At 44.7% G+C, this 27,541-nt stretch overlaps 1 protein-coding gene across 1 annotated transcript in view; it reads left to right on the forward strand.

The window, feature by feature from the left end:
- NPEPL1 (aminopeptidase like 1) overlaps positions 1-27,541 on the forward strand; it is a 41,117-nt gene extending 13,576 nt beyond the window's left edge. Inside the window, exons 7-12 of the mRNA XM_068262157.1 lie at positions 1,913-1,990; positions 19,195-19,295; positions 19,936-20,059; positions 21,259-21,435; positions 21,756-21,866; positions 27,144-27,541. Coding sequence (XP_068118258.1) covers positions 1,913-1,990; positions 19,195-19,295; positions 19,936-20,059; positions 21,259-21,435; positions 21,756-21,866; positions 27,144-27,296 — 744 coding nt within the window. The 3' untranslated portion in view covers positions 27,297-27,541. The remainder of the gene's footprint in view (positions 1-1,912; positions 1,991-19,194; positions 19,296-19,935; positions 20,060-21,258; positions 21,436-21,755; positions 21,867-27,143) is intronic.

The following is a 27,541-nucleotide window of genomic DNA, read 5'->3' on the forward strand; positions in this document are numbered from 1 at the left end:
TAGTGTGTCTCTTCTGAGGACAAAGAGTTCTACCATGGATCAGAATAATCAGCAAACGAGCAAAAACTGAAACCATTACATTTAGTTTTTTATTATATAAACTATACACAAAAATATACATTAAAACTGTCAAATACCGTATTTCGCGCCATATAAGACGCTCCGGAATATAAGACGCACCCAGGTTTAGAGGGCAAAAACCAGGGAAAAAAAAAAATACTAAACCTGGTGCGTCCATATTCCAGGAGCGTCTTGTACATGTCCTCCTGTGCCCCCCGTGTCCTCATGTGCCCCCAATGTGTCCTGATGTGCCCCCATGTGTGCTCCGGTGCCCCCCATATGTCTTCCTATGCCCCCCTGCCTTCCTCTCTCCCACCTGCCCGAGTCTCCTGCCCTCCGGATTGGAGTGTTAATAGCAGCAGCAACTTACCTTTGGCAGGCTCCCGCGCTGATCCTAGATCATTGCGCTGCCCCCCGCTAGCCTCCTCTGCCTCCCCCCCCCCCCCCCCCCCCCCTGTGTATCTGCCCCCCCCCCCCCCCCGGGTGAAGGAATAAAGTATCGGCAGCTTACCTCCGCAGTGCGCCCGCGATGACTGCAGACATTCGTCTTCCAGGCACTTCTCGCTCTAGTGACCGGCTTAAACTGATGACGCGCAGTTCAGAGCCGGTCACTAGAGCAAGAAGTGCCTGGAAGACGGATGTCTGCAGTCATCGTGGGCGCATTGCGGAGGTAAGCTGCCGATACTTATTCCTACACCCGGGGGAGGCAGAGGAGGCTAGCGGGGGGCAGCGCAATGATCTAGGATCAGCGCGGGAGCCTGCCAAAGGTAAGTTGCCGCCGCTATTAACACTCCATCCGGGGGGCCAGGAGACGCAGGCGGGCACAGAAAGGCAGGCACAGAAAGGCAGGGAATCCCTAACATGGCGGGTCGCGGGTCGTATCGGCGGGCGTTATTAAGTTGGGGATTCCCTGCCTTTGCCGTATAAGACGCAGGGACTTTTTCTCCCCATTTTTTGGGGGAGAAAAAGTGCGTCTTATACGGCGACAAATACGGTATTGAGCAGTTGGATAGATATACAGAGAAGAGAGAATGATGAGGAATCGTCTGAAGGTTCAAAATGCCATGTTTGGCTGCGTCCAATAAGCGGTAAAGTCTTTTTGCTGAATAATCCAAAGTATATTGCGTTTTGGCCAGTGTAGTTAGCATGTAAATAGATGGTTTTCAACAAAGATGATAGACAAGGATGCGGAACTGAGTAGGTTGCTGGGTTTTGTTCCCTCTGCAACTGGTAGTGTCTATAACAAGCAAAATCCAGCCTTGCTGCAACCAGGAAGGAAAATCTGACACAAAATCTGGTACACAGATTTCTCAAGCTCCACAGGTCATATCAATAAATGGATTACATATTTACATTCAGGAAGGCGTTACGAATTCACACATATGAAACATGAGTCTTGAACTGTTCAGTACGGCTGAAAGCTTGTATTGCTCAGCCTCTGGAAGTCCGGTCCACCCGGCAATTTCCCAGAACGTGTGTCAGATTGAGCTTAACGTCTGTGAAGATGGGTTGGCTAGAAATGCATGAAATGTGAATTTTAGGTGTCTCTGGGTTTGACTGACATACCAGGAAACAGATATGTGAGGAACACAGATAAAAATCTCTTTGAAACTTTTATCTGTCAGGCTGGTAAGAGTGCACTTTATGAGGTTCTGTCAGCCAATTCCAGATTCATGGCTGGGGTAACCAGATGTTAATTGCACACAGTTTGGGTCCGTGCTGCTAAAAGCTACTTAACTCTGTACTGGAATTTTAAACCTTAGCTAGGCTGGGACATTACAACATATTTAAATTACACTTGATAAATTTGATATTGAAAAAATAGTGAAGGTGTCATATATCTCTCTCTCAGACCACCATGCCGGGCATGAAGAGGGACTGCGGGGGAGCGGCGGCCGTCCTTGGGGCATTTAAGGCTGCGGTGAAGCAGGTAAGGAGAGTATAGCTGGTTTTCTGCCCTCTTACAAGGACACGAGTGCGGTGCAAAGTGCAGCACTCCTCTATCAGTCAGCAGAAGTCACACTGCTCTTTCATGGCTCAGTCACAAGGTCAGAGGTTGGATAGATTTATGGCCACTTCATAAAAACTGCTTGTATGTGGAATGTATAACAGATACCTCTGTATAGATACAAAGATCTAAAGCTGTTATTGCAGCAATTCAAACTGATTGCAACCTCTGCGCTGTGTCTGGAAGCCACTGATCTCCAAGGGTTCATAATGTTCTGTGACCAGCCGGTCTCCAAGGGCTCAGAATGTTCTGTGACCAGCCGGTCTTTAAGGGCTCAGAATGTTCTGTGACCGGCCAGTTTGCTCTGAGAAACTCCCTCCGTTCTAAGCTAGCACTTTGCAATTTTGTTTAAATACAACTGCAGGGAGCGCATGCGCCCACAGGTTGGAGATGGCCCGCCTGAACTAACCTCTGCACGGTTCACAGAGCATCTTTGCAGTTTATTTCCGGTCAAAGCTCTTCTTTCCCCTCATCTCCTGCAAGCATAGCCGCATGAATCTCTGAGGAACCTTTCCCCTCATCACCTACAAGCATACCGTAGCTGCATGAATCTCTGAGGAACACTTAGATCATTTTGTCTAGCGGCAACAAGACCCGCTCGAGCCAGAAGAATAAAACCCTGCAAGCTCCAGCAAAGCACGTGGCTCCCAACAACTCCCAATCACAGACTTTATGGCTGACCCAGGTATGGAAGAATACGAGTCGGATGAAAGCAGGAATTACTCTGATGTAGAAAGACCCCCCCCCCCTCCACGCTGCAAGCAAGATCTGCTCATCAAAGTGTGTGAAGCAGTCCGCAAAGAAATAACAGTGGCAAATAAGCAACTGAGCAGCGACCTCCTAAAAGAGATGAGGATCCTCTCTTAGCGCACCGCAGCCCTAAAAGATCGCATGGGTAATGCTACGGTCATCTTAGAAGGCCATGAAGCAGAAGTCCATAAATTATACAGTTAAATAGACCTTCTGAAGCGCCAAGCTGAAGACAGCAAGAACCGCTCTAGAAGGGGTAACCTCTGCATCCGAGGCATACCTGAATCTGTCACGGATCTACCAGGCACTGTGACGGCCTTGCTGCAGGAGCTCATCCCTGACATCCCCCTAGAGTGCCTAGAACTGGACCGCGTCCATAGAGCACTTACCAGACATACTGAAAATGGTCTTCCCAGGGATATCCTCATGAAATTCCTTTACTACAAGACGCAAGTAGAAGAAGCAGTGCTAGCAGCTTCCCGCTCAACCTCCCCACTTATCTTTCAGGAGCACACATATCAGGTCTTTGGTGATCTCTTGCAAGCAACACTCATGCGGAGGAAGGAGATGAAACCCTACCTGCAAATCCTTCGTGATCGGCTAATCAAATACCGCTGGGGCTACCCCTTTGCTCTGGTCTTCTCCATCAACACCAGGCAATTCTCGGCCTCCTCCATCAGCGAGCTGCAAGACCATTTCCAAGCCCTGGATTTTCCGCTCCCATCTACACCACCACTTCCAAACCCCTCTTTCACCCCTTCTTTCCAACGAAGCAACAAGAGTGGCTCCCTTCTCCTGCCTGACAGCCCTAAAGAACAGCGGCTGAAGAAGAAAAGGTCTGTTGCCCTCCGTGAGCTTTCCTCCCCGGTCTTTCACACTTCCTCACAGAAAGATAAGTGACCGTTCATTTCTCTTTTTTTTTTCACCTTGGCCAAGGAGTTCTGCCCGTGGAACTGGTTGGCTTTGCCTGGGCGACCGGCAACAGCACCTGGATATGTCACAAATGCTTTTATTTTTACTATGTTTTATTTTACTGTTATGACTTAAAGTGAACCTCCGGACTAAAAATCTACTCAGCAGAACTGAAAAGGCTTGGTGTTTCACTGCATCAGAACTTTGTTTTTCTTACCAAAGCATCATTTTTAGCTGCATTTTTATCTAAGCTCCACCTATCAAAGAAAATAAGCCCGGGCTTTTTTTCTCCTGATTCTGTGCAGAGCATGATGGGATTTCCTATGTTGTTGTTCACGTTGCCTAGCAACTGGGAGAGGTGCTCAGAACACAGGACAGTTGGAACTGTGTCTCATGCTCCCTGTCGCCTCCTTTCAACCAAAAAGATGGCTGCCATCATGAAATCAAACATTTGCTCTAATTCGCTAATCTCTATTCCCCTCCACCAGCATTACACCACAGAAACACAGTGTGCTTACCAGACTGTATCAGACCTTAACCACTTAAAGAGAACCTGTACTGAGTAAAAATATTTAAAATAAACACACGAGGTAAGTACAAATGAACATTACATAGTTACCTTGCCATCAGTTCCTCTCAGAAGCTCACCATTTTCTTCTGACAATGATCCCTTCCAGTTCTGACAACATTTTGTCAGAACTGAAATATATCAGTTGCTGTCAGCTATATATCAGTTGCTGTCAGTTACAGCTGAGAGGAGAACTGATGTGTCCATGTTTCCCTATGGTTCAAGTAGGCGATATTACAGTTTAACTGTGTCCTGACCAGGAAGCTGTTATGGGGTAATAGCCATTTTCAAAATGGAGGACGGAGAATTCCATTAATCATGGTGGACAAACGGGACACAGGAGAGGAGAAAGAGATTGATGAATAGACTACACAGCAGGTAAGTATGACTTGTGTATGGTTATTTTGACTTTTAATTTTCAGTATAGGTTTTCTTTAAGGACTGCCCCCAGCCGATGGGCGGCGGCAAAGACCGGGCCCAAACGACCACAATACGCCCATCGACGGAGCGGCTGCGGGCGTGGTTATGCGGCAATCGCGTCATTCCTGACGCGATCAGCCGCCGGCGACTGGCTTCGCTCCCCTCGCGCTGTAACCCGCCGGCCGTTCGGAAGCGCCGGCGGGCTACTAGCACCCGGATCGCCACATGTATATTGTATAATAGGCTTTGTAATGTATACAAAGCCTATTATACTGGCTGCCTCCTGCCCTGGTGGTCCCAGTGTCCGAGGGACCACCAGGGCAGGCTGCACCCACCCTAGTCTGCACCCAAGCACACTGATCTCCCCGCCCCCTGATTGCCCACAGCACCCCTCAGACCCCCCCCTGCCCACCCCCCAGACCACTGTTTGCACCTGGTCACACCCCCCTTCCCCCCCCCCCCCCCCCCATCACCCATCAAATCACTCCCTGTCACTATCTGTCAATGCTTTTTTTTTTTTTTTTACTTTAACCCTAAACTGCCCCCTGCTCCCTCCTGATCACCCCACCCCTTAGATTCTCCCCAGCCCCCCCCCCCCCCCTGTGTACTGTATGCCTATCCCCCTGTAATAACCCACTGATCACCTGTCAATCACCCCCTGTCACTGCCACCCATCAATCAGCCCCTAACCTGCCCCTTGCGGGCAATCTGATCACCCACCCACACCAATAGATCGCCCGCAGATCCGATGTCAGATCACCTCCCAAGTGCAGTGTTTACATCTGTTCTCTACCCTAAACACCCACTAATCACCCATCAATCACCCCTCTATCACCACATGTCACTGTTACCCATCAGATTAGACCCTAATTTTCCCCTAGGGCACCCAATCACCCGCCCAAACCCTCAGATCCCCCTCAGACCCCCTTCCGATCACCTCCCCAGTGCATTGATTGCATCTATTTTTCCCCTCTAACCACCCCCTGAGACACCCATCATTCACCTCCTGTCACCCCCCCCCCCCCCCTAGCACTCCTATCCATCAGATCAGGCCCAATACAACCTGTCATCTAAGAGGCCACCCTGCTTATGACCGGTTCCACAAAATTTGCCCCCTCATAGACCACCTGTCATCAAAATTTGCAGATGCTTATACCCCTGAAGTCATTTTGAGAAATTTGGTTTCCAGACGGTTTTTGGCCCGTAAAATGCCTGGGCAGTATAGGAACCCCACAAGTGACCCCATTTTAGAAAGAAGACACCCCAAGGTATTCTGTTAGGTGCATGATGAGTTCATAGAAGATTTTTGTTGTCACAAGTTAGCGGAAATTGATTTGTATTTTTTTTTCTTCACAAAGTGTCACCACCAAAACACATTATTCTACTTCTTCGGCAATACCACGTGTGGCACTTTTTTGCAGCCTAACTGCACTAAGGGGCCCAAAGTCCATTGAGCATCTTTAGGCTTTACAGGGGTGCTTACAATTAGGCACCCCCCAAAATGCCAGGACAGTGAACACACCCCACAAATGACCCCATTTTGGAAACTAGACACTTCAAGCTATTCAGAGAGGAGCATAGTGAGTCCGTGGCAGATTTTTTTTTTTTTTTTTTTTTTTTTTTTTTTTTTTTTTGTCTCAAAGTGTCATTTTCCGCTAACTTGTGACAAAAACTAAAATCTTCTATGAACTCACCATGCCTCTCAGTGAATACTTTGGGATGTCTTCTTTCCAAAATGGGGTCATTTGGGGGGGCATTTATACTATCCTGGAATTTTAGCACCTCATGAAACATGACAGGTGGGCAGAAAAGTCGGAAATGCTTCAAAATAGAAAATTCACTTTTGGCACCATAGTTCGTAAACGCTATAACTTACCCAATCCAATAAATATACACTGAATGTGTGTTTTTTTTTTTTTTTATATCAGACATCTGGCACAATAACTTTCGCGCTCAAATGTATAGGAAATTTTACTTTTATTTGAAAAATGTCAGCACAGAAAGTTAGTCATTTTTTTTGACAAAATTCATGTCTCTTTTTTTCATAAATATAATAAAAACTAAAACTTGCAGCAGTAATCAAATGGCGCCAAAAGAAAGCTGTATTAGTGACAAGAAAAGGAGGTAAAATTCATTTAGGTGGTAGGTTGTATGACCGAGCAATAAACCTTGAAAGCTGCAGTGGTCTGAATGGAAAAAAAGGCTCTGGTCCTTAAGGGGCGAAAGACTGTGGTCCTCAAGTGGTTAATTACAGGGTCTGAAACAAGGCGTCATACGACCAGCAGCTGGTATCTTCCCTGCTGGCCCTCTCTTTCCGAGCTGTAATGTCCACACTTGTTTATATACCCACAGTGGTTGCATGCATAAAAGATAAAAAAACTAATCTAAGCGTATCCACCATGTAAAAATTTATTGCCAATGGCTTCCTTAAAAACATCAATAAAAAGCACTCACATAAGGGTCCTTGTGACAGGGACCCAAAGCGAACAGCATATATCAACTCACAGGACGCTGTCCAACCAAATGTCTGCCTCACCCGACCGGTTTCACTATTCAGTTTCCTCAGGGGCTAAACGATTAAGTGGCTGGAACAGCTTATTTATACCTTCTATGTGTCCCTGGATGGGCGTCTTCTAAATTCACGCCGATCCATGAAAAGACGCTTTCTGAAAATGGCGCTGCATTCCACAAAAACGTCCCTTCCACTCCTGCGCGGAATTCTGTAGAAGTTCGGCGTCCCACTACATATGCGGTCATTTACATGAATACAAATATCGGCTCATTACGCCTATTTGTCTATAATAGTTGGTCACTAGATGGCAGTAGGATTACACTATACTCGATTTCATTGTAAACAGGTTCATTAGAATGTCAGATTTGTTTTTAACACACTTTTTTTTTTTTTTTTTTTTAATAAAGTTTGTTTAGAATTTTTAGCAGTTTTTTTTTTTTTTAAGAATTGGAGATACTCTTTTTGTCCTTTGGAGACAAATAGGCGTAATGAGCCGATACTTTTATTTTTATTTTCATGTAAATGGCCGCATATGCAGTGGTAAATGCGTACGTAGGCACGCTGATTCCCCTGTATGACGCCGAACTTCTATGTGTACAGAATTCCGCGTACGAGAGGAAGTGACGTTGTGTGGAACGCAGCGCCATTTTCAGGAAGCGTCTTATCCCGGATCAGTGTGGTTTTAGAAGACGCCCATCCGGGGACACAGAGAAGGTATAAATAAGCCGTTCCAGCCACTTAATCGTTTAGCCCCTGAGGAAACTGAATAGCGAAACCGGTCGGGTGAGGCAGACATTTGGTTGGACGGCGTCCTGTGAGTTGATATATGCTGCTGTTCGCTTTGGGTCCCTGTCACAAGGACCCTTATGTGAGTGCTTTTTATTGATGGTGTGTGGGTTTTTTTTTAAATCTTTTTATGCATGCAACCACTGTGGGTGTATATATATCCAAACAAGTGTGGACATTACAGCTCTGAAAGAGGGCCAGCAGGGAAGATACCAGCCGCTGGTCGTATGCCTTGTTTCAGACCCTGTAATTAAGGTCTGATACAGTCTGGTAAGCGCACTGTGTTTCTGTGGTGTAATGCTGGTGGAGGAGAATAGAGATTAGCGCTGAAGGCTATATATTGTATATCGGGACACTGGGCTGAAGTGTTTGGACTTTGGCAGCTTATCTCATCAGACTTTTTGAATATTAATTTTTTGGATAATTTACTTTTTTGTGGTATGTTTGCGCTGATCTATATTTTAGATTTTTTTGGGGGCCCCTGAATTGACTACCACCTTCAACAGCATACTGAAAGGCGCTAAATTCCATTCAGATTCTATTACAGCAACTGTAAGTATGCTACCTAAACCTAATACCAATCACCTTCTTTGGTCCAACTATCGACCCATTTCACTCTTAAATAAAGATGTTAACTTATTAGCCAAAATGTTGGCAACCTGCCTTAAAACCGAGATCTCCTCGCTTATCCCCATGATCAAGTAGGCTTTATGCCATTTAGACAAGCGATGGTGTCCGACGGCTTCTTCACCTCATTCACCATGCCCGCTCCTCCCAAATACCCTCCATGTTGCTCTCCCTAGATATTACAAAGGCCGTTGACTCAGTCTCTTGGCTCTTCCTGATAGCTACACTACAAAAATGGGGCTTTGCGGAACATTTTATTACATGGATCAGGGCCCTTTTACTCTACCCCTCTAGCTTTTGTGAGATGCAACGGATTTTGATCCTTCTTTTTTTTTTTTTTTTTTTTTTTTTTTTTTTTTTTTTTTTTTTTACATCTTTTTATTAGAACAGCAAGTAGTGAACAGAAATTGTCATTTGAGTACAAGATTTTACAGTAATTCACTTTACCTGCTAGCAAATTTTCTATTATTATTATATACAGTTAAGGATAAACCTGTCTGGGTAAAAGATCCATTACAGAGGAAATATCTACAAAGAAAAGTAGACAAAACATATCTAGTTGGCATAAGCAAAATGAGCATAAATTTGAGTTCCCTTGTATGTAGTTCACATAATTTTTCAAAAAGAGGTTTCCGTAGGAAGTTTCTCACACATGGGTATCAATGATTTCTCTATTGGTGGTAGATATGTGTTCCCAGACTTAAGTTATTTCAAATCTTATTATGTTGATTAACCCTATTAAACCTACATCAAACTGGTTCCCCTAGTCCCCCTCTCCCCCCCCCCCCCCTCCCCGTCCCCCTGACTAGTTCTCTTTCCATCCTACCCATATTCTATCCCTATGTGTTAGAAATTGATTAATTTTTGGTTTTCATATTTCTAGGCCTCCCAAATATCCCCCTATCTTGGCCTTCAAATACCATGTGGTGTCTTCAAATGGTTTCATAATTTGAATTATCTGATCTTTTGTATGACATTTTTCAATAAAGATTTGCCATGTGTTGAAAATGTTTTGCAATGTGTTTGGTTTATGCCTTTCAATGTTGAGTCTCTCCATGTGGAGGAGGTGGTCAAGTAGGGCTATAACATCTTGTAGGTTGGGGGAGGATGGATCTAGCCATTTTTTCATTACTGCTTTTTTTGATGCTAAGAGAAGTAGGTGTTCTCGTTTAGTAATTGAGTTCGTTTTTTTCTTTTTCTGTCAAGGGTAAACTATGAAACAAGCAATAGAGTGGGTCAGGTGACCTCTGGATGTTATAAAGAGGGTTAAGGCCCCGTTCAGACTGCAGAACGCAGACCGCAACGCATGCGGACCGCAACGCGTACGAACGCACGCCATCCGCGTTCGTATGCGTTGCGTGGCTGATCCCATCACTGAAAAGTGAATGGGACAGCCACGCGTTTTTACAAAAAATGCGTGCAGCATGCGTTCCCGGACCGCACAGGTCCGGAACGCATGCAGTGTGAACATCAGACATTGCACTCTATGCAATGTCTGATGTCGTGCGTGTCGGCCACCTGCACGCGTTTTCCAAAACGCGGCTGGAAAAGCTTGCAGTGTGAACAGGGCCTAAAATGTATAAGTATTGTTGACCAGAATGTTTTTATAGCAGGGCATTGCCAAAGCATATGATTAAGTGTAGGTTTAGGGTCATTACATTTAGGGCATGAATTGAGGGTTATCCCTCCCTCATGTTTGTATGGGCCTTGTATAGGGATATAGGCTCTGTAGAGCGTTTTCAAATACATCTCGCGCCAGGTTTCTGCTATTATGGTTTTACGGGTTTCTAACCACCCCTTTTTTTTACATTTTCATAAAAAGATTCCTGAGTTATTTCTAATAATTCCGCCCACTTTTGTAAATGGAGATAGTGGTTTTTACTTTGTTTTTGAGTCTCTCTCAAATTGTATAGCCATGACAATGATTGCTTGGCTTTAGGATTACTAAGGAGATCTTCATAATGAGAGTTAAGTGCCACTGATCCATCCTTTCCCAATATTCCCATAACATAACTTTGGACTTGTAAATAGTAAAAGATGTGAGGTCCAGGTATAGCATATTTCTCCATCACTTCCCTGAAAGATAAGGATCCCTCCTGGTTCAAAAAAGCTCTCAGTTGTGTTATCCTTTTTTTTTCCCATTCCATATAGACCCCATGCATATCCCCTGGTTCAAATCCTGGGTGTCCACGAAAAGGCATTTCTGGTGAGATAAAACCCTGTAGGCCATATTTCCTTCTAATTTCTCTCCAAGTAATTAATGTGTCTCGAATTAAGATGTTTTTCTTAATATGGTTGGGGAGTTGCTTTATTGGGGTATGTAAAACTCTGATTGGAGAATAGGGATGGAGTAGTTCTTGGTCTATTATAGTAGGGGTATAATAGTTAGTGTTTCCCAGCCAGTCTCTAATATGACGAAATATGGCGGCTAGATTGTAAGATCTTAGGTCTGGGAAATTGAGGCCTAAGTTTTCAATGGGGGCCTTGAGCTTTGCCAGAGCAATTCTAGGTTTCTTTGATTTCCATAAAAATCGGGTGAAAGCCGTTTCAAGAGTTTTTATATCTTTATGTTTGAGCAGTATGGGTAAAGTCTGTAATGGGTATAGTAACCGTGCAAAACTAAACATTTTTATCAGATGGACCCTAACTGTTAGGGATAAAGGAAGATGTTCCCAGTTATGTAATTCATTAGTGATATTTTTTTTTTATGAGAGGAGAGTAATTTAAGTTATAGAGCTGGTCTATTTGTCTAGGGATTTTGATACCTAGGTAGGTTATGAATAGGTTATGGTAAGAAATTTTAAGAGAGTCAAGCCACGGGCATGTTTGTGGTGTCTGTTTAGGAGAGAGGAACATAAATTCACTCTTGTGGTAATTTATACGAAATCCAGATGATCTGCCAAAGCGCTGTATATGGGAAATAGTATCACCCAGGTCTCTTTCTGGATAAGCTAAAAACAATAAGATATCATCAGCAAAAAGTGCCGAGAATATCTTGTGATGGCCTATTTGTATACCTTCAAAGACACTGTTCTGGGAGAAGGAGCGCGCCAGAGGCTCCAAAGCTAAATTAAAAATAAGTGGGGATAAAGGGCAGCCCTGGCGTACTCCTCTCCCCAGGGCAAATGGTTGACTAGTAGCTCCTGCCAGAGATATCTGAGCCCGAGGGTTGACATGCATAAGGTTAACATATGAATAGAAATTTCCCCCAAAGCCAAAGCGTTCCAATACCTTCATTACCCAGGACCATTCAATGCTATCAAAGGCCTTCTCGGCATCAAGAGCCAAGAAGGCCTCCGATCCAGAAGAGGAACCCCTTAGTCTGATATGTTCAAGCGCCACCAGAGCCTTTCTGATGTTAAAAACTGCACTTCTGTTTTGTATGAATCCCACTTGGGAGTCGTGTATCAGGTTAGGTAAAAATCCGTCCAGCCTATCGGCCAATATCTTGGACAGCAGTTTAAAATCAACATTTAACAAAGATATTGGTCGGTAGGCCGCGGGATCAAGGGGATCCTTCCCCGATTTGGGTATCAACTTAATATATGCCTCGTTTGCTGTTTGTGGTAATACGTTTTGGGTAAGTATAAAGTTATACACCCCTGAGAGTGTGGCAGAGATCTCTGGTTTTAATAATTTAAAGAATTCTCCCGATAGGCTGTCAGGGCCTGGTGCTTTATGTAGGGATACATTTTTAATTGCCAGTTGCACTTCACCAGGGGTGATTGGTGCGTTCAGGATCTCTAAATCTTCGTCAGTGACTTTAGGAAGTTTTACACTGTTAAGGAAAGTTAATTGCTCCTCTGCAGAGCAGGATTGTGGGGGGTATAGGTTTTTATAAAATTGGAGAAAGACCTCTGCCACTCCCTCAGGAGTGCCCACCAGTTGCCCTTTAGAATTTTTGATCTGCGTGACAGAGGGTGGAGAGCTTCGTGATTTTGCTAAATTAGCCATTAATTTACCTGATTTATTACCCCATTTAAAGTATTTTGCGGAGCTGTAGGCTCTGTATGTCTTGTCATACCTTTCCAAGGCCAAATCGCAATTTCTTTTGTCAAGTATCCATTGGTCCCTATTGGTAGGTGAAGGATTTTCCTTAAAAATCAAATAGGAGGCTCTTGCTTTTCGCAGCTGGACATGTATTTTTCTAGGGTCTTTTTTTTATATGAGCTTGTGTATGCCAGTATCTGGCCTCTCAAAACTGCTTTAGCAGTTTCCCAAAAGAGAACAGGCTGACCCTTATGTTGCCTATTGTTGTTTTGGTAGTCCTTCCACCACATTACTATATCTTTAGCCAGTTGCTCATCATTGTATAGGTATGATGGGAAGCGCCAGCTTGAGGGTCTGGTTGAGGGTAAGCTTAATTCCATAGATACTGGCGTATGATCTGATATTACCATCGGCTTAATAGTCAGGTCCTGTAGGTGAGGAATCACGTTTCTAGAAAGTAGTATCATGTCTATTCTCGAGTGGGATTTATGGGCATGTGAGTAATGTGTATAATCTCTATCTAGAGGGTGGAGATGTCGCCATGCATCTATAAGAGCTGTGGTGTCTATGAAGGATTTTAAGTTTTTATCTTGGATTGAGGGCATATTGTTTTTTCTGGTTGGGGTCAGCCTGTCCTCCTCAGGGTTAATTACCGCATTAAGGTCTCCTGCTATCACACATTTTGTATGACTATAGTTTGCATTAATATCTTTTGATAGCTTGGTGAAAAAAGAGGAGTTATTAGCATTAGGACCATAAACACCCCACAGTGTAAAATTATGGGAGTCGTACTGGAGTTCAGCTCTCAGCCATCTGCCTTCTAGGGCGTCAAAATCGTAAGAGAGAATATTTCCTTTGAAAGATTTATTAATTAAAAGGCGTACACCAGCCTTACGTTTTTTTGAGGGTGCCCCTAGAACTTGTCCCACCCACATCTTGGAGAGAAATGAAAATTCATGGGTCTTCAAATGGGTTTCCTGTAATAGTACTAAGTCTGGTTTCATTTTCCCTAGGTGTCGTAAGACTTTTGAGCGCTTCTGGGGGGTACGGAGGCCCTTGACATTCCAGGTTATGATTTTCATGTCAGTGAAATTGTTAGATCATAGGGGTTAAGTAGCCATGTGTTATTGCATAAATAAAGCCATCTGCTGTCCCAGCTGCAGACAGTTGGCTCTAAAGGTAGGATGGAGGTGTTTGTCAAATAGTGGTTTTGGGGTTCAGACCGGGGGGGGGGGCGTAGGGGGTGACCTGCCCTTAACCTGTGGGCTTGGTGGGAACCAAATATAAGTAAAACATTAACATTGACTGAATGCTAAAGAGAGTGGTGATCCTAGGGGCCAGAGGTGAGCTGGCTTCCCTGTCACCAACATAATCATTCAGTTTTCCTCTTTTTCCAAAGTAACCTACGTATCGTAGTGACTCCCCTTTTTCTACAGGAGACCTAACCCATCCTATGAAGAAAAGCAGCCATGTTATAATATAAAACAATATCAAGATTAGGTTGGGTTTTCTGCATAAAAGCATTTCTGTGGGGTGCTGATCCAGTTACAATCACCCGTCATCGGACCGTTCCGTGATCGCCCGATTGTTCATATTTGTATATGCGATTATCATGAGAGTTTTTCCCAGATTAAATTTGAGATATTAATGTAGATAACCTAGTGATCACCTGGGAAGACTGTACTGCAGCCAAGTGGACACTTGAGGAGCAGGTCTTACAAACAATACTGCAACTAATGATCACCTGAGGAGCAGGTGATTAAGACTATACTACAGTCTAGTATCCGTCCCAGATCGTGGAATCCTGGCTAGAAGCAATGTTCCCTTCGTTGCTTTGGGAGAGTGTAACATTTTCGTCGGTAGTGTCTTTTGCTGGAGATTGCGAGGGTCTCGGCGATGTTGGTTTGGCTAACTGCGTGAGGTAGGTGTCCGCATCAGATGGAGATGTAAAAGAGGACGGTTTACCGTCTTCATGGTAGATCAGGAGAGTAGCTGGGTAAACCAGGGCAAAGCGTATTTTACGCCTGATTAGTAACTGACATACGTTGTTAAAAGCCTTTCTTGCTCGATTCACCTCAGCTGAGTAGTCTGCAAACAGCAATAACTTCTGACCATCTACCTCGAGAGACTTTTGCGATCTGTAGGTCCTCATTATTGTGGCTTTTTCAGAATAGTCTAGGTATCGGGCTATTACTGGTCGCGGCAGCTTCTTATTAGGGCGTAGTGGTCCCATGCGGTGTGCCCGCTCCACTTTTAAAGGTAGTGTGTAGGCCCAAGGCCTCAGGTATGGCAGTGGAGCATATTTGAGCCAGTTCTGCGGATTTGACCGACTCTGGTATGCCAATCACTCGCAGGTTGTTACGCCTCGATCGATTTTCCAAATCGTCTATTTTGTCAAACATAATTACTTGCCTTGCCTGTGTGGCTTGCGCCCGAGTAGCCGTTTCCTTGTGTTTCTCTTCCAAAGAGTTGATCCGGGATTCCATGTGGGTAATCCGTGTTACGTGAGCAGCTAGGTCCGCTTTAATGGGTGAAAGCTGTTGTTCCATCACCTCAGCTATTGTGGCGGTAAGCTCCGGTTTCAGTAGTTTGACTACCTCGTGGGCTAGCTGGGCATAGTCTATTGCTGGTGTAGAATAGGCCATATCATCTAGCTCAGTGTCCGAGGCCTCTGGTTCTGTATCTGCGTCATTCTTTTTAGGCCCGGGCTTCTGCCGTTGTTTGGTTTGTTTCGGTTGGCGTTTCTCACGCGGTCCTCGCAGGACATATTTGTCCATCGTTGTTTCCTCCTGCTGCTCCGACATAAGTGGGGAGAGTGGCGGGTCGATAAAGATTAGGGAAGACCTCTTTTTTTAGCGGGCGAGACGGAGCTCCGGATTTATGCTTCCATCTCCCGCAGCGCCGGAACCGGAAGTCTTGATCCTTCTTTTTTAAGATTTACTAGAGGCACCCGTCAGGGTTGCCCCCTTTCACCACTCCTATTCGCCTTAGCTATAGAACCTCTGGCTATCCAAATGAGAAACTCCCCTGATATCCATGGTATACAACTGGGAGGTAGAATGTATAAAATCAGTCTTTTTGCTGATGATCTAATACTTTGCATCTCCCGTCCCACAGGTTCCCTTCTTGCTCTCAATAAACTTTTAGACACCTTTTGAAACTTCTCGGGCCTACAGGTCAACCCGAATAAATCTAGAGCATTAAACATTTCTTTACCCCACAGGCTAATGCAAACCCTTCAAAACCCCTTTGAGTTCCTACTAGACCAACAAAAACATCCCTACTTAGGGATATTCCTCATTAACTCCTACGAATCTCTGTTTCACCATAATTATCCAGCACTGATCAAAGATCTGCTTCAGTTATTAGAATGTTGGAAAAGATACTCTATCTCTTGGCTAGGCAGGATTGTTGCTATCAAGATGACCTTCCTCCCGAAGCTCCTGTATGCATTTAGATTGCTCCCTATCCCGTTGCCTCCCTCATTCCTAAATACTATCCAAAATAAACCAATTCATCTGGGGCTCTAAAAAAAAAACATAGATTTCGCAATCTTTATTTATATCGCTTACGTCAAGATGGAGGCCTCGGGGTACCCAACCTAAAATACTACTTCAAATCGGCGCAAATGGCCCCTCTGGCATCTTGATTCCAGTAGACCTTCCTGGGTAGACAAGATTCCATAGTAAATCCAATCCATCTTTCCAATCTCTCCTCTGGATCTCCCCAGCAGTTATGAGAGAATTTTTTTTATAGGGTTATTAATTGTGTACCTAACAGCTGTAATGCTGGGAATACACGTTAAGTTTTTACTTTAGATAGATGGGTTCGATAGATAAATTCCAACCTGTCGGATCTGGTCGATTCTACTTTCGTTTCGATTCTCCTCATTCAAGTGAATGTAATTGATAAGAAAAGATAAGGAATCAAGCAGTGAATCGAGAGTAGAATCTATCGAAAGCGAAAACTAACGCAAAAACGCATCGTGTATTCCTGGCATAAGTACTCGGGAACCTAATCTCTCCACATAGGCCCTTAACTTCCTTTATGGGAAATCCCTCTTTTCCAGCAGCACTAGTCCCCTGCTAGTTTCCGTTGGTAGTTCCACTCCAATCTCACAACAGTGTATGATCTCTCATCCGATTCTGGTACAAATATCTCACTTTATAAAAGCCTATCTTGCCTATGCTGTATCCCCCTTAACCCCCTTGGCAGTATGAAAAATACCGCCAGGGGGCAGCGCAGCAGTTTTTTTTTTAAATTTTTTTTTTTTTTTTTTAAATCATGTAGCGAGCCTCCGGCGATAGGCGATCAGGAAATCCCGTTCAAAGAACGGGATTTCCTGGAGGGCTTCCCCCGTCGCCATGGCGACGGGGCGGAATGACGTCACCGACGTCGGGACGTCATTGGGAGACCCGATCCACCCCTTGGCGCTGCCTGGCACTGATTGGCCAGGATAGCGGCGATCGGGCGCGCGGCGGTGGCGATAGGGGTGCTGGCGCAGCTAGCAAAGTGCTAGCTGCGTCCAGCAAAAAAAAAATTATGTAAATCGGCCCAGCAGGGCCTGAGCGGCACCCTCCGGCGGCTTACCCCGTGTCACACACGGGGTTACCGCCAAGGAGGTTAACTAGAACCCCTTTTGAACACATATGCTCATCTGATCCTCTCTCTCCTGGTATCATTTCATCGATCATATAAAGCACTTTCCCATGAGCTTTCTACACGTAAACCCAAATATATTTCTGACTGGGAGAAAGACCTACGAATTACCCTTGAGCCGGAAAACCTCACTGACATCTGGACAAGTATTCCCAAAACTTCTATTAACGCAGACCTAATCGAAGTCAACTATAAACTTTTTATTTCTATAGTACTTGGTTCCCTCTCGCCTGGCCATAGTCAACAAAGATATCTCTCCAAATTGCTTTAGAGAAAGCAACGTCCTAGGAACTCACGATCATGTCTGGTGGAAGTGCACCAAGGTGTGCCGCCTTTGGCTAAGGGTGTGTACCTGGGCCTCCTCCCTTATTAACCAACCAGTCCTCAGAGAAATCCAGTCCATACGTTACTGGGTCTTCTTTATCCTGATTTAACCAAAGCACAGAATTCACGTATTCATCACATTTTTACCGCCACTTAACTCACCATAGCTGCTGCCTAGCGCACAAATACCTTGTCCTTTGACTCTGTCAGGAATAGGCCGAGTCGTGTTCTTTTCTTTTCTTTGAAAAACTAAGAGCTAGGCTAAAAGACAATATAGCTAAGTTTAATAAAGTTTGGTCGCTTTTTGTAGAATACCTTCTGGGTTCAGAATGTAGCTCTTGGGTGAGTAACCTCTAAAACTCCTTTTGAGTCCTGGGCCTCTTCTTCAAATAGTTAAGGAGCCGCGGGTTCTCCTCGTCCCAAGCTCTCTCTCCTTTTATCTTTCTCTTATCTATCTTCCCTTCTATTCCTTCGTTTTCTTCCTTGCTCCTTCTATTTTAACTTTTGCTACAGGATTAACCTGTTATCATTATAACTCTATTCCCTACACACCTAAGACCTAAGAGTATCTCTCCCGTCTTAACTGGAAGTCAGGTTTCATTAGTGTTGTTGTCCTACAGTATGGGGGTGTACTCTTGCACAGCCAATTTTGGTTCAGTGAATGGGCAGGAGTAACGCTCCTGGTTTTCAGCACCATCATTATACTCATCCTTCAAGATAATGCATAAGCCATTACCACAAATGGTACGAAACGTATGCCCTGCTTATTAGAATTTACTGTTATGTAATATCGAAATCTGGTTTTTTCTATGTGTTTCGCTTTGTGACTCCTGTTCATTATTGATTAATTGTAACCTTTGTTCATGGTTCATTATGGTTGTATAACTTTTCTTATACAAAACTCAATAAAAATGTTGTTGGAAAAATAAATACAACTGCAAATGCAAGAAAATATATAACAGGAGCAGCATTTGTGTTACTGTAACACGGAATCGCACGCAATGTTTCCACATTTCTATCATCATGATGGCATGCTGTAGAATGGTTAAATACAAGCCATACATTCCTTACAATGCATTCAGTGTGAAAAGCTCAGGATATGCAGGTCTACTAGCATCTGTGACCATGAAATATCGGGAGTCTAGCTTCTGCTGTGTTACAATTAGTGGGAGATCTTACTGAGATTGTTTTTCTTACTCTACCACCTCACACTATCAGATAGCGGATTACATCGCCCCGTTCCCTCTGCTTTCCCCCCCCAACCCATTCACTTTAAAAGATCGTTGTTATGCAAAATTATAGAATGTAATATACATGTGGTCATATAGATTTGTCTCAGAGTAAAATGCTTTCTAAATTACTGCTTTCCTATGTCACTGTCATTTACAGTAGGTAGTCAATTCTTACAGGTTCTGGACTAGAAGAAAAAGAAAAAAAAGCTAGAAAAAAAAAAAAAAAAAAAAAAGCTATACATCCATTGAGTTCAGCCAGGAAAGTGATTGATCCCTCTCTGATCAGATGTTGGTGTGCATTGTGACTGTAACCCTCCAATGCAGATTTCTTGTCTCTTTCTTGTAGGGCTTCAAAGACAACCTGCATGCCTTATTCTGCTTGGCAGAGAACTCTGTTGGGCCTCATGCTACCAGGCCTGATGATATCCACCTCCTCTACTCTGGGAAGTAAGTCCCTCAGGAGAGCCATGCAGTCTTCTTTAGGCCATGTACAGAGTATGATGGTCAGGTGGCTGGTGTGTGGATTCAGTAGGGCCTGTAGGCCAAGTATGATGGTCTGGTGGCTGGCGTGTGGATTCAGGAGGGTCTGTAGACCATATAGCATGGTCTGGTGGCTGGCGTGTGGATGCAGGAGGGTCTGTAGGCCACGTATGATGGTCTGGTGGCTGGCGTGTGGATGCAGGAGGGTCTGTAGGCCACGTATGATAGTCTGGGGGCTAGCGTGTGGATTCAGGAGGGTCTGTAGGCCATGTATGATGGTCTGGTGGCTGGCGTGTGGATGCAGGAGGGTCTGTAGGCCATGTATGATGGTCTGGTGGCTGGCGTGTGGATGCAGGAGGGTCTGTAGGCCATGTCTGGTGGCTGGCGTGTGGATGCAGGAGGGTCTGTAGGCCATGTCTGGTGGCTGGCGTGTGGATGCAGGAGGGTCTATAGGCCATGTATGGTGGATGAGGTGTAGAGATAGTTGCCTGTGTAGAGGGTGTACGTTCTCCATAGTGTACACATACTGTATTAGGGATACTCAGTACCCGCTGCATATAGCTGTGTTGGCGATCCTGACAGTCATGTGTTTGGTGCTCTCTTGTAGAACGGTTGAAATAAACAACACTGATGCAGAAGGAAGGCTTGTGCTGGCTGATGGGGTCTCTTATGCCTGCAAGGATCTGAATGCTGATATCATCCTGGACATGGCAACACTGACAGGAGCTCAGGTGAGATCGCTGCCTCCATCCTGGGTGCAGAAACGCAGGTGACACCTGCATAGTGGTGAGTCCCCTTCCCCAGGGAGAATAACGCTACCCATAACCTCCCCAGGGGAAAATACCGCTTGGATACCACTCTAGCAGAGATGGGAAGCAGAAGTAGCCACAGTGTTATTTTTGTTTATCATTGAAGTAGACTTGTTCGACCACGGGGATTTTACCAACATTTTTACCACAATAACTGAGATCTGTTGAAAAGAAAAGCTTTGAATTTAAACTAATCATTGGTTTGGTTTGATAGTATTATTTGTGGATCCCATAGGGGGTGTGTGTCCAGTGTCATAGCTAAGGAGGAGAGCAGGTTTTACATGGGACTCCCCAAGCAATCTATACATAACAATTGATACGGCGCACCAAAATCTGCCAAGGACAACCCCAGTGTCAAAGGTACAAGAAGGGGATGGGGAACTGCTTGTTAATGATCACTACTATCCAAAGCATCTATAGAAGTCACTACACCAGCACAGGGCCAATAGAGAGCAATACTAAGGTTAAAGGAGGGCCCCGGTGCAGTTGCAACCTCTATTGCTACAGCCCCTGTGTGTGGAGTGTAGATGACTCTGGAGGTAAAAGACCTCTCTGTTGGGTTCTGAGAGCCGGAGTCCTTTGGTATAGAGTAATGAGGGGAGGAGCCAATATCGAATATCCGTAAAACCCTCTGGTTGTACCTGTTTGTGGTGGAGATTTGGCACTTCTCCATGTTGACCTTTTGGCAGGGGTCACACTTGGTCGAGTTTGCAGATGCGGAATAAACTCACTCGAATCTGGCTCACACATGTGTGCGTGCGTCACAGCAGTACATGTTACGTGTGATAGCGCTGTGCGGCCGCAATTACAATTCAGCCAGCCGGCTGCAGTGTTTTGGCCGTCGTATGCTTTCTCTGTATTTTTGTATTGTGCTGTTGTGGACAAATGTACTTTCACATACAAATATGCATGGTGTGTGAAGTTGTGTGTGACAACATGCACGTGACTTATATACATCCAGATGTGAACCTAACTTTTAATGTAAATGCCTATTGCTAACTTTCCTGCCTAACCTATTGCCCTTCCTGATGCACAACCTCCAAATCCTAGCAACAAAGACCTCCCTCCACCCACCCCGTGTCAGACATCTGGCCTGAGCTGTGTTGTTTTGTACCATGCAGGGGATCGCTACTGGAAAATACCATGCTGCCATCCTGACCAATAGCGAGGAGTGGGAGGCGGCCTGCGTGAAGGCGGGCAAGAAGTGTGGTGACCTGGTGCACCCACTGGTTTACTGCCCGGAGCTGCACTTTAACGAGTTTTCCTCGGCTGTGGCGGACATGAAGAACTCTGTGGCGGTGAGTGATGCATACCGGGGGAGGGAGGCGAACATGCTCGGTGCCTGGAGTGACGTGTGTTGGGGGGAGAGTGGGGTTGAGAGCATGCTCGGTGCCTGGAGTGACAATGGGGGGGGAGTTGTGACATGCTCAGTGCCTGGAGTGGCACGCCGGGGGAAGGGGGGGGGGGAGTTGTAAGCATGCTCAGTGCCTGGAGTGACTCCTGGAGGGGAGGGGGGAGTTGTAAACATGCTCAGTGCCTGAAGTGACGCATGCTGGGAAGGCACAGTTCTAGGTGACAGTGTCTCCGCTTTATCTTACGCTTTGTATTTTGTGTTTAGGACCGGGAGAACGCTCAGAGTTCCTGCGCCGGACTCTTCATCGCCTCACACATTGGATTTGATTGGTCGGGAGTCTGGGTTCACGTGGACATTGCATCTCCTGTCCATGCGGTCAGTGATTGGTCTGTTCTGTTCCCCCTCCCCCAGCTCTGGAAGCATGTCTGTGGGTGGGAGCACGGCTCTGTCATTGGGGCCAATCGCTGCACTCGCACAGTAGCAGTGACCTATCAGATGTCAGTGGGTGTCATTACTTCATTGTTTAAGGAATGACACCCTCTGACATCTGATAGGTCACTGTGCTAGTGCAGTGATTGGCCACAATAATGGAGAAGTGGTCCTGCCCCGATATCATTGGCACCAATTAAGACATTCAAGCAGTGATGTCATGAAACGGGAGGTCATGCTCGTCATACATAGTGCTATGAATGGCGTACACGCCAATTCACCTTGTGGAATGGGCTGAAGTGTTGCATGGCTATACATGCTGCTGAGTCCGGCATCTTCCGGGACATTACAATATACTTTAAAGCTTAAAGTGCAGCCAAGGTGAGAGTGATATGGAGGCTGCCATATTTATTACCTTTATAAACATTGCCAATTACCTGGCTGTTCGGCTGATCCTTTGCCTTAGCCTTTGAACAAGCATGCAAGTGTTTCTGACAATGTCAGATCTGACGATTAGCTGCATGCTTGTTTCTGGCATTATTCAGACACTACTGCAGCCAAAGAGATTAGCAGGGCTGCCAGGCAACTGCTTTGTTTAACAGGAAATAATTATGGCAGCCTCCATATCACTCTCTCTCACCTCAGGTTCACTTTAAACCGCTGCAGCCCTGCTTTCAGGGGGCTTGTTACTTAAAGGACAACTGTAGTGAGAAGAATATGGAGGCTGCCATATTGGACAGCATTACACTGCTGTCCAGTGAGGTATCCTGGAATTTTATTATCCACTTAAAGGGAACCTGAAGCGAGAGGGGTATGGAGGCTGCATATTTATTTTCTGTTAATACCAGTTGCCTGGTTACTTCTCACTTCAGTTGTTTCTTTAAGCACAATAGCTTTTCTGCAGTCTAAAGTGGATGAAACTCCCAATAGAATACTCTTGAAAACTCTTGTAGCTGTTCCTAGGTACAACTATAGTTTTTTTAAAGTGGTCCCTAACGCTGTTAGGATGCACTGAATACAGGTGCATTACTGCCAATGTCCACTACAGGACACTCCACTCTCAATTCTGCACAGATAATGCCTTCAGCTTACTAGGTAGAAGATGATTATTTACTCTGGAGAACTATCACTAATTTGACTTTTATAAACTGCAGTAAACATGGCCTGCACTGACCTGTGATGCTACTGTGAATTCATGTAAAATAATTCTGAATGAATCAGAATGCATTTAGAATTTGCATATCTGACAACTGTTCAAACTATGGTAGGATTAGATATTGAGCTCCTCTGAGGACAGTCAGTGACATAGCTATGCACTAAAGTGCTGCAGAAGATGTCAGTGCTATATAAATACATCATCATAATGTGGTAGGCTATAAGGACAGCCAGTGACAAGACTATGTATTCTATACACTATAGCACTGATCTCTCAGCAGCACTTTACAAATACATAATAAACTTTAATAAATAGTAAGTGATCAGTGTAATGAAGTAAAATGGATCTGCTTCTGGTCTCCGTTATATTATATAGACTAATATAATGGAGACCATAAGCAGTCTAGGCTGTTCTGCACATTTTTCATTTCTGGCAATCAGTGAGGTCTCAGCATGATTCCTCCATGCCCTGCAGAATTTGTGATTTAACTTTTTTTCATAGACTATTGAATGAACAGATTATTCTTTCACTCAAGGTTAGTGGTTGGCTGCAGCCATTTATTGCCATACAAGTGTGTTTAGTATTTTTAAATCTTAATCACTATACAAACCACCCAAATGACCCAGATCGGAAGGTTACATACCCTGGTGATTTAGCCTGATAACATGCACACAACTTCACACAAAAGGCTATTAAAGTGGATCCGAGAAACTTTTACTCATTGCACAATTGTGTTCCTTTCATATAGTTTATAGCGCATTCCTCAAAACAAATTTTTTTTTTTTTAATTTTGTTTTAATACTCTAATTCCCTATAAACTAAACAAGCCTCACCAACAGCTTTTCAGAGAGCCTTGGCACTCAGTCCCAGGTAGCAAGGGCTTATGGGAGCCCAGTCTGGGCAGGAGGAGGTTACTAGCCAGAGATTTCAGAGGCAGAGAGGAGGAGGGGGGAGTGAAATTTTCCACAGGCTGAGAACTGGAGATGCTATCAGCTTGTATCAGTGTAGTGTGACAAACAGAACATGGCTGCCCTCATTGTATCTCAGCAATAAATAATCATAAACTTTTGAAGCTGTTTGCAGCTAGATTTGCTATGTAAACTATCTAAACTGTAGATAAGATCTATAGACAAGTTACTTGTTCTAGTTACTTTTTCATCTCTGATCTGTTTTAACGATAACCATCTCCACCTGATCTGTCTGCTTTTAATTAGTGGGTGGGTGTGTAAAAGGTCAATGAGTTTCTGGACTCCTGACAGCCCCTTATGCTGGGAATACACGGTTTGTTTCTGCCGTGCGTTTCTGCTCGCGATCATTTTTTGCCATTTTCGATTCTGCAGTCAATTCTCTTATCTCCCGCTCATTTTTCTTATGTTTTTCCATTCACTTCTATCAGAAATAGAGTGGCAAAAGGGAGATGGGACATGTCAGAAATTATCTATCAAACCATCTAATCTCCTAAAAAAAAAAAATTGAACCGTATATTCCCAGCATTACATCTTTCATTGCTGCATTTTTTTATTTTTTAGATTTTAAAGCCTGGTACACACTTTGAATTATGATTGGCCAATCGACCAATTTTACCACCTCCATGTTGGCTAAGGGTCAAAAGATATTGAATACTATGAGCAGATTGTGTAAGTAAACCTTTATACTACATGGAGGTGGTAAAATTGGTCAGTGATTGGCCAATCATTATTGAAAGAGTGTACCAGGCTTTAGTCATAGGTAAATTAAAAGAAATTTTAAAGGATCTGCAGGAAAAGGTGTAATTGAACTCTATAAAACAAAGTATTCAAGGAATTGAGAATGCCAATCAGCAGTGTTCACACTCTAATTAATAAGTGGACAATTATGGGTTCCTTTGAAACCAAACCACGGTTAGGTAGACAAACTAAAATTCCAGCCTTATCTGCCAGACAAATTGTTTGGGGTGGAAGGAAAACCCCACAAATAACTTCTGGTGGTAAACAGGTCCCTGGAAAAAATGTGGTGTGGCTAAGTCAAGATACACAATAAGGAGGCACTTGAAGTAAGATGATCTGCATGGTGGAGTTGCCAGAAGAAAGCCATGACTGCACACATTTCAAGAAGTTTTCAATCAGCATGTACTGTACATTCTGATTCACAACTTCCTGCTTTTACTTATGGCTAACACCGTACGACACAACTGCTTCTATACACATTTCCACAAAGTATCCCACTTATATGTCAAACAGCACAGAGACAAGCCACAGACCTTCTGGTACCAAGTCATTTGAAGAGATGAAACAAAGATTGAACTTTTTGGCTACAACCATAAATACTACATTTGGAAAGGAGTCAAGGCGTATGCTGAAAGGTACACCATTCCTACTGTGAAACATGGTGGTGGGTCGCTGATGGTTTTGGGATTGTGTAAGCTACAAAAGCACAAGACATTTGGTTATAATTGATGGCAATATGAATATGCAGTAAGTTATTAAAAAATACAGGAGGGAAATTTTCTGAGCATGGGACATACTGGAACATTCCAATAGAACAATGATCTAAAACACAAGGCCAAGGCGACCTGTCATTGACTACAGCAACATAAAGCAGGGCTGTGGAGTCGGGGCAATTTTGGGCTCCCGGAGTTGGAGTCGAGTTCATAAACTGAGGAGTCGGAGTCGGATGATTTTTGTACAAAATCCACAGTTAAGCATTAGACTAAGGAGTCTGAGTCGAGGAGTCGGAGTCGGAGCCATTTTGGGTACCCGGAGTCGGAGTCGTGGTTTCATAAACCGAGGAGTTGGAAGATTTTTGAACCGACTCCACAGCCCTGACAAAAAGTGAAAGTTCTGGAGGGGCTATCTCAGTCTCTTGACCTAAATATCATTGAGCCACTCTGGGGAGACTGCAAACGTGCAGTTCCTGCAAGACAGCCCAAGAATTTACAGGAACTGGAGGCTTTTTACCCGGAAGCATGGGCAGTGTTACCATCTGAGAACCTCAACCACAAATACCACAAAACACCTCAAGCGGTCATTGATGTTAAATCGGGCAATACAAGGTATTAAGAACTGAGGTTTGTAAACACTAGATCAGGATCATTCGGGTTATGTGTATGTGATATTAACCAATTAAGGACGGCACTAATTGAAATCTATGCCCTGTTCAGATGCTGTTGTGGCTGCCAGGGCGTAGATTTCAGCTCACCGATGCTGCGCGTTCTCATCGCTCCCACTGATAACGACGCTTTCTCCCCGCCGCAGCTCACTCACCCTATCAATGTAAGCAACTTCCATTGGCTTACATTGATAGACACGGTAAGGAGCCAATGAAAGCGGCTCCTGACCAGTTCACAGGAACTCTGCCGTCATAGAGACAGCAGAGTGGGTGGCCTGAGATTTGCGGCGTGGACAGTGGTTGCGGCGGTTATGTGTGGTGATTCATCGCTATCCGTCGGTTTCTTGTATCGGCGTTCTCTGGCTGGTACTCAAGAGACTAAGCACCCTCATGTATTTTACCATATACAGCATATCAGTGGGAACATTCGAGAAAACACCTACCCTGCTCTATTTCATTCTTCACTGCTCAGCTTGCTTGTGACCAGACCTGATAAAATCCCCCACTGAGCATTCAGTCTGGCTTTGCTCGGGAATCATTATAGTGGAGTCTGTCTTCTCTAATGTCTTTTCAAGCCCAAGCCTGCCCCTTTCTGGCTCTGCTATAATGACTCCGCTATAATGATTCCTGAGCAAAGCCAGACTGAATGCTCAGTTGGGGATTATATCAGGACTGGTGACAGGCAGGTTGAGCAGTAAAGAATGAAACCGAGCAGGGTAGGTGTTTTACCATATAGATCAGTGGGAACATTAGAGAAAATACATGAGGGTGCTTCGTCTCTGATTCACTTTGTGGTTAAAAAGCGTAAACACAGTTGTTTAACAGTAGATTGCTTCAGCCAACCACTAACCAGGAGTGACAGAAAAGTGTCTGTGTTATCACTCGTATTCTATGAAAAATGGTTAAGAAATCACAATTCTGCCAGGTGTGTAGAGCTGGATTTGGTCACTGCAGTAATGTCCCATGTCTTCTCTCTGCAGGGTGAGAGGGCCACCGGGTTTGGTGTGGCATTGCTCCTGTCACTGTTTGGTCGTGCCTCTGAGGACCCTCTGCTGAATCTGGTGTCCCCTCTGGGGGAGGACGAGGTGGCGGAGACCCAGGAGCGGGATAGTAAGAGACGTCGTCTTGTGTAAGAAGAGCCATCTCTAACCACTGAGAAGCGCTGTGTGATGTGCAACCATGATGGAGGCAGTCACTGACCCCTCATGTTGCTGGCACTCCCGTCACTGACCCCTCGTGTTGCTGGCACTCCCGTCACTGACCCCTCGTGTTGCTGGCACTCCTGTCACTGACCCCTCGTGTTGCCGGCAGGGATGGGCTTTCAAATATTGAGCTACTTGAATTTGAAATTAAAATGAGGCTTGATTGCCTCAGGTGT

Source organism: Hyperolius riggenbachi, chromosome 12 (genome assembly GCF_040937935.1).
Source record: "Hyperolius riggenbachi isolate aHypRig1 chromosome 12, aHypRig1.pri, whole genome shotgun sequence".
In the NCBI taxonomy this organism is placed as follows: Eukaryota; Metazoa; Chordata; class Amphibia; order Anura; family Hyperoliidae; genus Hyperolius; species Hyperolius riggenbachi.